Source organism: Rhyacophila brunnea, unplaced genomic scaffold, assembly GCF_057557595.1.
Source record: "Rhyacophila brunnea isolate RB1 unplaced genomic scaffold, BYU_Rbru_1.0 scaffold_6, whole genome shotgun sequence".
Classification (NCBI taxonomy): Eukaryota; Metazoa; Arthropoda; class Insecta; order Trichoptera; family Rhyacophilidae; genus Rhyacophila; species Rhyacophila brunnea.
Genome location: NW_028233276.1, coordinates 22,324,351 through 22,340,285, shown reverse-complemented (window position 1 = coordinate 22,340,285; position 15,935 = coordinate 22,324,351). Strand labels below are relative to the sequence as shown.

The window sequence follows — 15,935 nt, the reverse complement described above, 5'->3', positions numbered from 1 at the left end:
GGTACATTTCTATCGGGTGGTATGGATGAATGACATAAGATTTATTATCAAAATTACGATAAAAATGTACGTAAATCTATTACCTAGGGAAACGCTAAACGTTAATTGGAATTTATTATATCCTTATATCTTTTTTTTTCAAATTTAAAAAACATCGATTTAGAGGTTAGAAAGCATGCAATTAAAATCGAAACATCTCGGTTCAGACGTAATTTATCGCAAAAAACGCTTAGCGTTTCTATTAAAAATATTATTTAATAATTTTTAGGCTAGTTATTTAAATTTAATCTTGTATTTTTGTATATTAACGAATCGATTGTAAATAAAATGAATATTTGACAAGACTTTATCGACATATGCTGCTAACGCGGAAATAAATCGAACTATTTTTGAAACAGTACTTGCATAGATTAAAAAATACATACACACACACATACATTGAAAATAAAGGTTCGCCAGGTACAAAGACAAAAACTGTGTTAATTCTGCTGTCAATAATTTTTGTTTGCGATATTGGAGCATATGTCAATGGACTACATATATAAACCTCCACTTTCTGAAATAGTGTTGTGTAATTATTTCAGATATTTATTACTGTTTTGACGTACCTACCTTTTATAAAGCGATTTTAAAATAAATATAGTTTCATAATAATATAAAGAAAGCATACGAGCGAAAATGCCTAAGATACTTCTGACACACATCAAATTTAATCTTTGTCTAGTAACTGTACAATTTATCCATATTTATGTTAAGTGTTTAAAATGTTATAAGTAAAAAAAAATCGTCTATTCACGTGGTAGTCGCGAAAATTATGAACAATATACAATGTTAAAAATAATAAGAATTGTTAAAATTTCTAGTCACAATATTATTCAAAGACAAATTAACCCGATCAAAACAGCCTCGACAAACTTCCACTTCACTAACTTTTGTTCTATATGTTTATCCTGGATACAGCGGCAAACACATTTTGAAAATAGCCGATATACTGGATTATTTGTTAGTTTGGGTTAGTTTAAGTTAGATTAGGTAATCCTAACAAATAATCCAGTATATAGGCTATTTTCAAAATGTCTTTGCCGCTGTATCCAGGATAACCGACTTGTACCCTAACTTTAATTACATACATACTATTGTACTATATTTGGGCCATCAAACGTTCATTCCTGTCTACGGCCTTAAAATTATTATCTACGTGCCTATATAACTGTATGCCGTCCTGTCAAAAAGTGGAGGTTGATAATTTAGTATGTAGAAAATAGAAGTTATTATTAGTCTCCATAAAATATAGGGTAAACAATTCAGTGAATGAACACATAAGAGGTGAATTTGAAAATAAATTAAATTAAAAACGATTAAATGAACTAAGAAAATTATAACAATAGGTAGGTACAATAAATTGTGTATAACCGTGGTATTACTAATTTTATGCCGTGATGCTTTGATAGTTGAACTTTTCATAATATTTGGATCATTATTTAGTTGCTCATTTATCTGCTACATCATAAAGTCGTAAATATTGTTTTTTTATGAAGCAATCATAAATACAAAAAATTAAGATCTACTTTTCAATCATAGTAGATACCTAGGAATATGGTATAGGTGTTGATAATTTTTAATTATTTATTCGAGATCTTCAGGGAATTACAAAAGTCCACACCTAGAAACCACTGGGCCAATAAGGTTTCTTTTTATATCTCCAAATCCATTTCACTTACACATTTATAGGTAAAATAAATAAAACTATCTTTTATTTTATCTTGCACTGTTCTTTAAAATCGACATTAGATTTTTTCAAATAAATAACGTTCTGTCTTTTTCTTAGAATATTATGTAATCAGTGGTGCACTTACTTCAAATTCTAAATTTTTTTCTTACGTTTTACAATTTTTTTTTTAATTTGTCACTTATTTTGTCCTTGGGTTTGCTTATCAAGATTTGTTCGCATGTTTATTTACGTTTTTTCTTACCTCCAACTTCTTTTTTATTCAATTCGTTGCGTGTCTTACTTTATTCTTATCTCAGATATAGTTAGTTAGTTAATACAAACCGTCCACTCTGTGAAGGCCCATATGAACCCATTAGGATCGGACATGGTTGAAACGAAATGAATTGGGATGTCTATATAATATCGACATTGTCATAATTATAACTACAGTCGAACTCGGTTATTACAATCTCGGACATAGCGAGATCTCGGATGTAATGAGGAAACAGTCGTTGACATTTGGTATATGATTTTCTCCGTACATTTTTATTCACTGTTATAACGAGATACTTATCGGATATACCGAGCTAAAATACTGGTAATGTGTTGATCGTTTAAAGACATTTCGACCCTAAGCAATAAAATCCGATCGGACAGGATGCCGCCGGGGACAGATTACATTTATGACACTAGTTAAGTGTCTAATTGTTGTTTTCGCCGACAATAAAAATACCTATTCTCTGATATAACGAGTACCGCTTATAACGAGCACATTCAGCCGGTCCAACCTTCCTAGTAATAACCAAGTACAACTGTATATTCCTTATTTTGTTTAATAATAATTCGAATGGCATTTGTTTTGCTATTCATTTCATATCATTCTTTTATTCCACCTCTAGTAGAAATTCGATGTAATTGTCAATTGTACAAGATTAAACTCAATCTTATAAACATTTGTACTTAAATGTTCATTTACTACTATAAATGAATTTTACTGTAGAAAAATATTTATATTAATTCGTATTGACAACGTAAAAAAATCTGGTTCATTGACTGGACAGGATACCCTTGTATTGCCACTGTAAAAAAAACTACGGTAAACAAAATGTAAAAATCATAAACACTTTAAATCAAATCAAATAGACATGTTAGAATTCTAAATATTTTATGAGGAAAATATTAATTGTAAATATTTTTACATAGGTAAGTAAATATATAATAAATTTAAATGCATTTTTATCAAGCTTATGATTTTTAATATGTGGCGACACACAATATTTTATTTTATATTTTATTGCCATCTGGTTGCGATCGACGAAAGTTTTTAGTAACACATTTTTAGAAATTCATGGTAGATGCCTGTAGATGCCTTTAGATGGCGTTGAAGTCACATTTGATCGTAAATTGAGGCAAAGAATTCGCCTTAAGTGTTAATGGTAAAAAGGTACATAATAGAAAAAACACCCGCATGTTGAAAATAGTTAATATGTCTGCATTCTGTAATTTTTTTATAGTAACCCACATTTGCTGCGAGATCAGATTGCATTTTTCTTTATCCAGATTTTAATATTTCAATAGTCGATATCAAATGGAAAAAAATTGATTGTATTCAGAGTATTTTTAACAAATGCTTGGATTGCTTCAGTATTCATGAATTACAGAAACCTCCACAGATTTCCTCACTTTAACATAGCTGTAATTAAATAATAAATGACAATAGAAGCATTCTTTTCTTAGCAAAGGTATTGGAAATACAATAGTGTTTTAATGACATACAATATTTCGGAAGATTGGCATGCGAGTTTGAAAAAGTGTTAAAAAATTATGTCTGTAGGACCTTTTCAATGTCTGCACAACAACAAAAACCATAGGAGACTTATATCAGTATCGCATTGAAAGAAAATATCGAAACTCATTATCCGAAATCGAAAGAAAAGTTTAAAAGTCCCTATCAATACATTTTTGACATTCCTAGTGGTGCAGTGTCATACCATTGCATATTTTAAACGCTTCCCATACGGCACACCCCTCAAAAAGCTGTAACCTATGCTTGAGAAATAAGTCACTTCAATGTGAATAGAACACTATATTAATTAATCTTGCAATTAGTTCTGAACGAATAAGTCATTCGATTCATAAAACGTCATTATTCTACCATGCCTCATCGGAGTTCAGATCATTCATTTTAACAAATTGAGTTATAAAGTGTAGCCATTCAAGACATCATTACCCTGATTTGAATTCAAGTTGATTGTTCAAACAACTCAATCTCTAAATCGGCTAATAAATGATGAATATTGGGGGGTTGCTGTATGGATTAAGTCGTTAGCTCAGTTCGCACAATTAATGTAAAAAATAAAACTTACCGGTAGCCTGGTAAACGGCGGCTCAGATGCATTTTTACCCAACTTGGTTTCCTGGTACTGAATCAGCTGAATGACAAGCTGCGAAAGGCTTTCTTTTGTCGGCGGTTCCGTCTGGACATACTGAAAACCGAATCATACATGAACATCACATTTTTCAGTCTACTTATTGTGATTGAAGCAACTGGTGAAGGGAAAACATTTATCGCATATTGCAAACTGGTTTATATACATAATTTGTATTTTTACATAGTGCATTTATGGAGATTGTCAATTTTGAAGTGGTTGACGCAGCCGAATATTAATCTGGCCGTCAATGTGCATTAAAAACTGAACAAATATGAACACGGCAACCATAGTTATTGCAAGAAAATAACGATAAATTATTTAACTATTTTTTTATTCAAAGAATAATTTACAAAAGTTAAGAATGGAACATTTATTAAACATACTTGAACACACATAATTTAAAAAATACTAAACGCAGCAGGTATTGAACCTGTCTCTCGGGATTCATGCCCACACACATCGACCACAATGCTATCTTATCTAATTCTGTCTGTATCTTATCTAATTGCGACAAATTTTAACTAATGGCTCTTAATACTCTCTGAAGCGCTTTCTAAATTGAGTTACTATTGGCAATCGGCTTTTATATTTTAAATCAAGGTAGGTATTAATTACCTTAATTACTAACCGGACATCACAGATCGTCATCGTGGCTTCGGTTTAACAATATTTGATATGTTATTTATGCAAAAAATAATATAATCAATTACATACACACAGAACCGAAAACAGGAAAAGTAAACATTAATATATTAGTTATTAGTGTGGTCTTTGACCAAATTATGAGATGTAAAATAGGTAATTTCGTAAGTATACAGTATTGCTAAGTTTTCTGAACTCTTTCATTTTTTGGTCAATACAAATCATTGAAGTAATGATAGTATTTGGTTGTTTGATTGAATTGAAAATACATAATACACAACATTTAGAAACATTAAACTTTACATTAGTACAAACTGTTGTTTCTAAACGCCATACATATTTTGCAGGTGTTTCCACATTCCAGTATGCTGTATAGTGTGACAAGCATTGATATACTACTAGATGAGGAGTTCCCATACAAGTGTCATTTTAAAAATGTACCACAAAAAAAAAAGAAGATATTACGAATATCGTCTTATAACATTTCCTTGTAGGTATAATGCGTTAAGACCGTTAACATGGATTCCCGAATTTCACCCATATTGCCCTGGCTGTAAAACTAAATTTTCATTCTTGGAATAGTGACCCTAAGGGTGTCTGCAACCCAAAGCTTGCAAGCTACCAAAAATTCATGTCTGAGCGGACAGAGCAAGTCATCATGCGCTGACTATTAGTTAGAGTAAGATGCAAGCTAGATCGGGCTTACTCATAATTATTGCCAGGTCGTTTTCGAGACAAATATTAAGTGAGCTTATATTGAGTTAAGTCCGCTGATATTAAAACAGTAAGTTTTAACACTGGCCGAGTCGCTGAAAATCGGGCGTCATTTTAAGAAGCATATGATTCATCCAGTAGTATATCAATGGTGACAAGCCAATTTTGTGATTCCTCATCTAAAAATTCTAAATAATGAAGGTTTTGTGTATTAGTTGTCAGCGGACACTCAATTTACAATCTGAAATGACTTGCAGCTAACTTAATCATTAATCTTAGTAGGTAGGTAGTATTCTTTCATGTTCACTCTTGGTACAGATACAGTACTCGTGTCATTCATATTATATTTGACCGAGCAAATTCTTTCACCATCACAGAGAAATACTCAATTTCCCATTAGTCGTGAAAATTATAAGGTGTGTTCTTTTGGGCACTCATTACGCTCATTGTCAACTATTCTCCTACTGTGCAAAGACCCCACTGCGTGACGGTACACCTCAGTTTAAGGCTAGGGGATTTACATCTCTTTCTCTCACTCCAGTGGCATGATCTGAGTGTACGAATACAAATCAAGCGATATGAGGTCACGCGAGCTTCCTCATGGTTAGTTTAAAAACAACTTTAACGTAAGCTTGTTAAGGAAATAAAAATAGGAATGGTTACTGCTTCCCTTTCAAAATCTAAATGAATCATAATTATTATATTACAAATGAATGTACATACTTTTTACATTTTCACGTCTCAATACCTATGGGTCTATATGGTACCAATCAACCAAAATCCATTTCGCAATCTACGGGACATACCTGCAGAACTCTATATCGTTTTTGTAGTTGTGGTCTTTTGAGAGCTATAACGAAACCAAAACTTTACAACCTACTCATTATGACGTTTTACAGTGGGTTTGGTTTTAAGTTTAAGAAGACTACAGCCAAAAACGATATGGAGAACAATATCTTTACCTCACCTTCATATATTTAGGCTTCGTCTTCTACAGACGGTTTTTCGGTTATAGTGCCGCAGACGACCGCATAACCAATTATCAATTTTTTCGGCAGAAACAGTATATCTCATGTAGACAATTATATTAATACCTTTTCCTGTAAGCGCAGATCTCAGAGTAATGATATATAGAAAGCGCCTATTGTTCGCCAAAATGTAGCCGTGTTTCTTGTGTATAACGCACAGTAGCGCCTCGATTTTATTATAATCAACTTAACTATGAAACGTTATACCACGGCTATATATTATGTACGGCAACAAAATTTAAACACTACATAGTTAAACATAATATTATGTTCTACTAAAATAACTAAACATAATTAAGTACCACTAACTTTATATTTAAGTAATTGGTCAAAATTTTATTTACAAAAAATATTTAATTTAGCCGTAGAAATTCTATCTTACTCTAACGCATAGTGTGGAGATATAAACATGCCGAATGCTTACTAACTAGCACTTATGGTTCGTTTTTGTTCAGGCTATGGGGCAGATGCTTTTTGATTCAACAATTATTGTTAATTTAAAGTTTGATATTTTCATACATTTCAATGCACCATTATCACACACTAAGATTAGGTTAGGTTGGTTTAGATTAGGTTAGGTTGGGTTTGGTCTAGAATCTAAGTTATAAAAGGTCATACGGTCATACGCGGCACTATTACCGGTTTTTCTCATCATCTTTGGTATTCACTATAGAGTGGCTCCACTTTCACAGCAGATAATACTTGAAGGACAAACTCATAAAATAAACTAGATGCTTACATACTTATAGTACACACATTACTTGTTTTCAAACGTTTATAAACGCTTTAAATGATCTTCAAGCCACCGAGAACATGAAATAAGTATAGTACTTATTAAGTATAGTAATAAAAATACAAATTCAATATTTAATGTGACAACTGAAACCACCTGAAGTTAATCAATAAAAATAACTCCCTAAACATAATGAAGACTATTAAATGAAAATCATAGAACCCAAAAGCATGCCTTAGAGTAACTTTGCAACGAAGATATAGGTATATTATCAATGTAACAACATAAATATCGAAGAGAAACGTCACTATGTCTACAATATAAGACCATTTACATTAATTACCTTTTTACAATTTTTCTGTAGCCAGACCCGTATTGAGTCAAATTGTTGCATTGTTTCCGATGATTGGAAGAAGTCCACATTAGGACTTCCATCCTTTTTGGGCCCAAAAGCCAACATTTTGGTATTTTCTAGATCTGCCAAAACTAATAAATGACGCTAAAAACAACGCGCCGCAACAACATGAAGTTGTACGTAAGTTCCGGGATCATAGACTAATAATGATAATGCGCTCTACATTGTCTATGGTACTATTTATGTGACTGAAAAATGTTGGTATATGGCTCTATGGTTAGTTTATTTTTTGTGCTAAGACTTTTATTTTTCATCTTTTATTTCAATTTTACCCAGCTCTACCTACTAGCAAACATCTGAAGAGAAATATTATTTAATTATTCCTTGCGGTTAGCGAGGGGGGCTTCGTGGCATAAATGAAATTATACCATATTGTTTGTTGTAACCACCTTCTAAACCAGAACTTCCCAATCAATATGATATAACATAGCAATGAACCACGTGCGATTAGGGAGTGTTGCACACCAAATCTCTTTGTTTTGATTAGTTTCTAATATACTAGTAATAGGTACATTATTTAACGGATTTTTTTCGATTAAAACTTTTTAAACGTGAATATAACGCACCCTCTTGCCAATGTTTTATACATGGAACTCAGAAATATTGGGAACTGAAATAGGTACCTAATGGGTAAGGAGAAGCAGGCACCGATCGTGAGTGCGCAAGAATACGGAATAAACGTAAACACGTGTTAATACGTCATACGTCGTATACTGACAACTTTATTGCTCTCAGTCTATGCAATGACGCTTATTTAATATTGGTGTATTGACAGTAAGTTGCAACGTTGCCACTAAAATGCGTGGTTCATTTTCGTAGGACACTCACACATTCAAAACCCTGCATCAAAATGTACTGTATTGGGATATAGCATATCGGAATTCTATTTATTAATCTGTTCTGTGATTTTATAGCATGTTTCCACACTACCCAAAAGAGTACCTAATTAAAGCCATCGACTTTTTTCTGTGGACACGGCAAGGCGACTGGCTGAAACTTGTTTTATATTTATTTTTACTTGCTGAGTCACCAAAATTCTTTTATTAACCACTACCATAAGTTCGAAATACCTACCTATTCGAATGTGTATTTCATGTATCTAAATTGTTTTTTTAATACACACAATGTTTATACCTACGTAGTTTTTTTTAAAAATCACAATAATTATGTTTTCATTACGCCTAGATTCCGATGATACTAAATTATAATATAATATATTATAATAATTATATTGACAGTTTTGACTAAACCCATTATTATTCGAATTTGACTTTGAAGTCCTCGAGATAGGGTTTGCTCTTTCTTCTTCGCGTGAGGTTATATTCTACTAATCTATTTTCCTTTTTCTTGTCGTTGGTCATTCCTCCGTTTTCGTTTACTGGTCATACTCGCGCGTCTATTTTTTATGTATAGAGTTTGGCATCACTTTGTCTTCATTAAGGATTTGACTTTCTTACTGTTTACATGTTACGTCTGACAGTTCATTCTAACTATCAAAAAAAATATCTTGGACGAACGTTAAGTGATAGTTAAGTGAACGTTAAGTGATCAGTGATTATGGCGCAACATCTGAATGGCCGTGAGGAGGATATTCTAAAAGCAATGGACACCAGACGGCGCAGCAGAACTGCTACAGGAGGAAATGTTCAACGTACGAGCGTCGATTAAGATGCTGATGTTTGAGGTATCCTCGTTACGTACCGTATTTCAGCAGGGGGACCGGCAAGGAGTGGCACAACGCCCAAAAAAACAATTCTTGGCGGCCCCTACGGTCGTAAAGTTAGGTCTAAATGACAAGTTGCGTCGGTGCGACCACTCGTCATCAGCTAACCATCTGACGGAGAGGACCATCGCGGCCCTCCAGAATGCAATGTTTTCCCAACGGGACAGCTTCTGAAAGGGTATGCAAGTGTTAGAGGATTGGGCAACCAATCCTCAAAACATCATAACAGCGATGAGCCTGTACCAAAAAATCGAAGAGGGTTTTGGGGACAACGCATAATAAAATTTGCGAGAACATGACTCAGATCCTTACCGGAAGGATACCTTCACTCGGGAGGCACTATCAAGGATTCCTCCGAGCTGAGAGTCCCGGAAGGCCCTCGAACTCACATTATGGCCGGGGTACTCCCAAGGGGCGACGTCCTGTGGGAAGGGAGTTCTCCATCGGAGGTACGGGCTCCACCAGGGATCCGTACTCTAAGCGAAGGTGACCGCATCTGTACGAACAACAACATTGGGGGCCGCCTAAGAGACTTTCGGGGAATCTGGATGGCGTAGTGTGCCCCCCCCCCCCCAACATTGGTATAAATAATAGCCCCGCATACCTTTTGTGCGGATACCACCATTGGTAAGTCCTTCTTTACTTTTACGGAAAGATTTTCAAACGCAACAATCAGCAGAGATCGAGGACTTAAAGAACTCAGGGGTTCTAGAAGAAGCGGGTCAAACCCCCAGTTTTTTTCTCAACCCTGTTTCTGATCAAGAAAGGAGACGGGGCCCTATGCCCTGTTTTCAACCGAAAGCGTTTGAATGCGTTACTACAGCCAAAGCCATTCAAACTAATTCACCATTACGAGGTTCCAACCGTCTTACAAACAGAAGACTGGCTAGTAATAATATATCTAAGCCAGGCGTCTCTCCAGGTACCAATTGCTTCTCAACATCGTCGATTCGTTCGACTAGCCTACCAAGGGGAGCTCCTACAATTCACGTGACTCCCGTTCGTGCTGCCAACCGCTCCGATTATGTTGGCATCCCTGACCAATTGGGTCGCCGAATGCCTACGAAAGAATGGCTGAGAATATTCACTTACCTAGATGACTTCTTAGTAGCTAACCAATCCGAGAAACAGTCTCGGTTCAGGTGATATACAGGATAACCTTCCTACAGTCTTTAGGGTGGTTAATAAATATTAAAAGATCCTGTCTGAACCCAAGCTAACAATGAGGGTCCCTGGACTTCACGTAGGACACACACAACAAGCGGAGGTTTCTGTCGCTAGAGAATTGTGTAGCACTCCGTCACCATCTGCTAATGCAGGTACAAAAAGGCAGTTGGTCCCCCAGACAGGCACATATCCAATCCCTTCTGGGGCGACTCAACTTCACATCCTACCTCCACGAGGAAGGTTGCATTGCCGACGGCTACAACGCTCCAGTCATCAATATGGCCGAGGTCCCATCCTCGCCAATTGATGACAATCCCACCACAGGCCCAACGGGACATCATGTGGTGGCTCTAGGCGATAGGATCCTCAGAGTTGACATAACGTAGGTACAAAAAGGCAGTTGGTCCCTCAGACAGGCACATATCCAATCCCTTCTGGGGCGACTCAACTTCACATCCTACCTCCACGAGGAAGGTTGCATTGCCGACGGCTACAACGCTCCAGTCATCAATATAGCCGAGGTCCCATCCTCGCCAATTGATGACAATCCCACCACAGGCCCAACGGGACATCATGTGGTGGCTCTAGGCGATAGGATCCTCAGAGTTGACATAACGTAGGTACAAAAAGGCAGTTGGTCCCCCAGACAGGCACATATCCAATCCCTTCTGGGGCGACTCAACTTCACATCCTACCTCCACGAGGAAGGTTGCATTGCCGACGGCTACAACGCTCCAGTGATCAATATGGCGAGGTCCCATCCTCGCCAATTGATGACAATCCCACCACAGGCCCAACGGGACATCATGTGGTGGCTCTAGGCGATAGGATCCTCAGAGTTGACATAACGTAGGTACAAAAAGGCAGTTGGTCCCTCAGACAGGCACATATCCAATCCCTTCTGGGGCGACTCAACTTCACAACCTACCTCCACGAGGAAGGTTGTATTGCCGACAGCTACAACGCTCCAGTCATCAATATGGCCGAGGTCCCATCCTAGCTAATTGATGACAATCCCACCACAGGCCCAACGGTACATCATGTGGTGGCCCTAGGCGATAGGATCCTCAGATTTGACACAACGCAGGTACAAAAAGGCAGTTGGTCCCTCAGGCAGGCACATGTTCAATCCCTTCTGGGGCGACTTAACTTCGCATCCTACTTCCACGAGGAAGGTTGCATTGCCGACGGCCACAAAGCTCCAGTCATCAAAATTGTCGTGGTCCCACTCTCGCCAATAGACGACAATCCCACCACAGGCCTAACAGGACATCATGTGGTGGCTCCAGGTGATAGGCTCCTCAGAGTTGACACACATCAATCACTTCCTGACGACAGACGCGGCTGACACAGGCTAGGGAGCCCAACTGAATGAACACCCCTTATCAGGTACGTGGAAACAAGACCAGTTAGCATGGCATGGAATTCCAACAGGAAGGAGATGTTTGAAATTCAATCTCAGATACAATCAATCATAGGATCAGATCTGCTTCTGCAGACAGACAACAAAACAGTGGTGGCATACATCAACAACGAGGGCGGCACAAAATCTGTCACCCTCCTAAACCTATGCCGACAGATACTAGTATTTACCAGTCGAGCCAACATCACGTTTACTGCACAATACTTCCGCAGAAATTACAACTGCGTGGCAGATCATCTCTCCCGCAGACAACCCATTCCCGAATGGCACCTCATCAACACCGCAACCACTCCCTTGTTTCAAAGATGGAGTGTTCCCGTGGTGGATTTATTCGCAAGCGAAACAGCACGTGTCATTGCAACGTATGTGTCACGAGATGTTACAGACAGTGGCGCGCTGTTTCACGACGCCTTCAGCCGAGTGTAGGACTTCAGACTGGCGTGGATAATTCCCCCACCAAACATACTTTCACGAGTCCTAGCGCACCTGAACTCAGCAAAAGGGAAGTATTTACTAGTGGCACCGAGCTGGAAATAATGGTTTTGGGGAGTGGACTTACGAAAAAGGGCGATAGTACCTCTTTATACAATGCCTCACCTACATACGACACTAGTAAGTATGGAGACCAACCGTCCACCTCCAAGGACCCGGGACCTGTCCCTTTAACTATGGATAATTTCGGGTGGTGTGGAAATAACATCAAATTGAATGGTGGAAGAAAGGGCACTTCTTACTTCCAGATGGCGGCCTTCGACTCTAAAAACTTATAAACCAGCTTGGAACAAATGGAAGACAATGACATGGGTAACATGAACCTAATAGATCATAATAGCCCTCAACCAATGGAGTTGGTTAGATACCTAGGCTACATGCACAACATGGAGGGTTTGTCGTACATAATCATCCTGGTGCATAAGTCAGCCATAGCCACATTTTGCAAACCGATTAGCATTGTAGATATCAGCATCAACGTGGTAGTACAACACGTAATGTTACAGGCAATTTCAGTACATAAAACGAAACCCGTCAAACCACCGGTTTGGGATCCAGGACGAGTGGTAGTTCATCTTAGGAAAACAACACCGGTGGAGTACAACCTATTCGAAACCTCTCACAGGTACTCGGCTGCTTCTCGCATCGGAACGAAGGGTTCATGACCTTACACTACTCAGTAATAGCAGACAATGGATTAGTGGAAAAAAGTGACCACATAATTGTATGGCCAATGTTTGGCTCAAATACAGATACCGCCAAGCATCGTCGATCGGAATAGAAGCTAAGCGCTTCCACGTGTCAAAACATCGACCCAGTATTCTGTTTACGGAAACTCGTCTGCATGTCAAACCCAAGGAGAGGGGAAGGTGGGGATATTTCGGAATTATTTATATCTTCAAGAGGACCACCAAAACTAACCACCAGGCAGTGTCCGCTCAGTGGTGGCTTCCTTAAACTGTAAATATACCCAATAGATGATATTTTAAAGAGAGGTAACTGGCGTAGTGAGTCGACATTTCACGACAACTACCAGAGAACGATGAATACACCACTATCAGAAGCGGAAAAGAACCCATTAACTTCTCTATTCAACCATATACATGGAAAGTCACGATGGTCTATACCTCGTCAATGAATCATTATCACATACAGGAATTTGGCATACCCAACACCAGGTGATAACAAACAAATATCTCAAGGACTTCAAAGTCAAATTCGAATAATGAAAGGAGTTTTACCTACCAATAAAACTCTTATTATTCATGTTGACTTTGAAGTCCAGGTAACTTCTACCTGGTTCCTTGAGTCATATCATACTGTCTGTCAGATGTAACATGTAGACAATAAGAAAGTCAAATCCTTAATGAAGACAAAGTGATGCCAAACTCTATACATAAAAAATTGACGCGCGGGTATGACCAGTAAATGAAAACGGAGGAATGACCAACGACAAGAAAAAGGAAAATAAATTAGTAGAATATAACCTCACGCGAAGAAGAAAGAGCAAACCCTATCTCAAGGACTTCAAAGTCAACATGAATAATAAGAGTTTTATTGGTAGGTAAAACTCCTTTCAATATAACATGGGTACCTACCTAGATTTGATTTTGATACGAACTTATGATGTTTTTATTATTCGTCTGAGTGCACCTTTACTACAGTATATGGTCAGTACACTAGTCCTAGAAGCAGTGTTGCCAGCCCTACTATAATTATAGTATTTGTACTGTAATTTTGGTCCGTGTACCATGTACGATATAAAACAGGTATAGTACGCCCAAAATACTAAAATTTTGAATATCAGAAAAAATATGTAAAAAGTACTAAAATTTCGATATCTCCGTTCGATAAATTGGTGCAAGGTACTATATATCGCAATAGGTATAAGAAGATTTGGAGGACTTTCAAAAAAATTGCTCTAAAAACGTAAAAAAATCCCTTGACTGGTTTAAAATGAAATTTCTTGAATTCTTCGGTAAACAATTTTGGTCGGAAGAGGTACCTATCTAAATAAAAAGGGGGTCACAGAGTTTTTCAAATTCTCTGTTATTTTTTTTTGAGAAACAAAAAACCTATACATTTTCAACATATGACAATGCGTACTATATTTTTTCCCTAAATACTATAATTTTGGAGGCTTTGTACTATAATACCACTTTGAAAAGATGGCAGCACTGCCTAGAAGTATGTTTAGGGGTGGGAATTAATCGCACAATGCAATAATCAAAATTCACAAAAAAAAATAACTTTAACATTTGGAAAATAGTTTTCACATATATTAAATGATTTCACAAATAAATAGATGAACTCACATAAAATAGTTTGTTTCACAAAACAAAAATCATAAATCACTCATTGTAAATATAAATTCACTCAATTTTGACAACTGCACACATTTGTAAAATTGTTTTCACCGATAAATAATATATTGCACAAAGAAAAGGTAGAAATTCACAAATGTCAAACTAATAATTGTAGCAATACAATTTTATTAGAAAGCAATCGCAAAAATGATGCTTAGGTGTCAATATAATAAATGTTTAACGCAGTAATATAAATATGTATATATTTTATTTGATGTAAATCTACATCCAAATAACACCACCTAGGTATACTTATCTTTTTCGGTTCATCGATATAAATTTTGGTAAATGTGGCGCAGATGCCGTCATGAGATTGTATAAGTATCTTTTTTGAACTAAACCTAATCCACCCTAACCTATTCTAACGTAACCTAACCTAATATAACTTAATCTAACCTAACCTGACCTGACCTGACCTAACCTAACCTAACCTAACCTAACCTAACCTAACCTAACCTAACCTAACCTAACCCAACCTAACCTAACCTACCCCAACCTAATATTACCTAATATAATCTTAGTTTATGAGTATTTTAAATTAACAATTATTGGATCGAAAAGCCTATGCGCCGACAGAAAAAGATATTTATTATAATTGTCTACATGGAATAAACTGTTTTCGTAAAAAAAAATCATAAAAGCTCATGATGGCATCTGCGGCACAATTACCTAAGTTTTAATTAACGTCACTTTTTAAATAAGTATTTATAGTATTATTTGAATCTGAAAGTAGGTACCTAATACATACTTATGTTTTGCCAAAATATTGTTTAAAATCATTAATCCTAATTTTCATAGTGTTTATATTCTTTTGCGATTAATTGGGTTACAATAGAATATTGATACGTGAAGACTACTTTTTCCTTAGTGCAAATCGATCATTTGATTGTTGTAGTTGATTTGTGAATATCATCCATTTCCGATGTGACGAACATCTTTTTAAATGTTGTCAGCGCTTTGTGAAAACAGTCTATTCAATTGTGCGAATATTTATATTCCCCTATGTTTAGTAGTATATCAGTCTATGGTCCTAGTCAAACTTTGTCTACGGTGTTGGCAATAGACAAATGCTTCAGCGTAATATTGTCT

General features: G+C 36.5%; 1 protein-coding gene across 2 annotated transcripts in view; it reads right to left on the bottom strand.

Annotated features, from left to right (window-relative positions):
• Positions 1 to 7,785, bottom strand: part of mor (SWI/SNF- related protein mor) — a 48,475-nt gene extending 40,690 nt beyond the window's left edge. For both annotated transcript variants that reach the window (XM_085957148.1, XM_085957149.1), the window contains exons 1-2: positions 7,604 to 7,785; positions 4,078 to 4,197 (exon numbers count right to left, since the gene is read on the bottom strand). In XM_085957148.1, coding sequence (XP_085813274.1) covers positions 4,078 to 4,197; positions 7,604 to 7,720 — 237 coding nt within the window. In that variant the 5' untranslated portion in view covers positions 7,721 to 7,785. The remainder of the gene's footprint in view (positions 1 to 4,077; positions 4,198 to 7,603) is intronic.
• Positions 7,786 to 15,935: the final 8,150 nt, after the last annotated feature.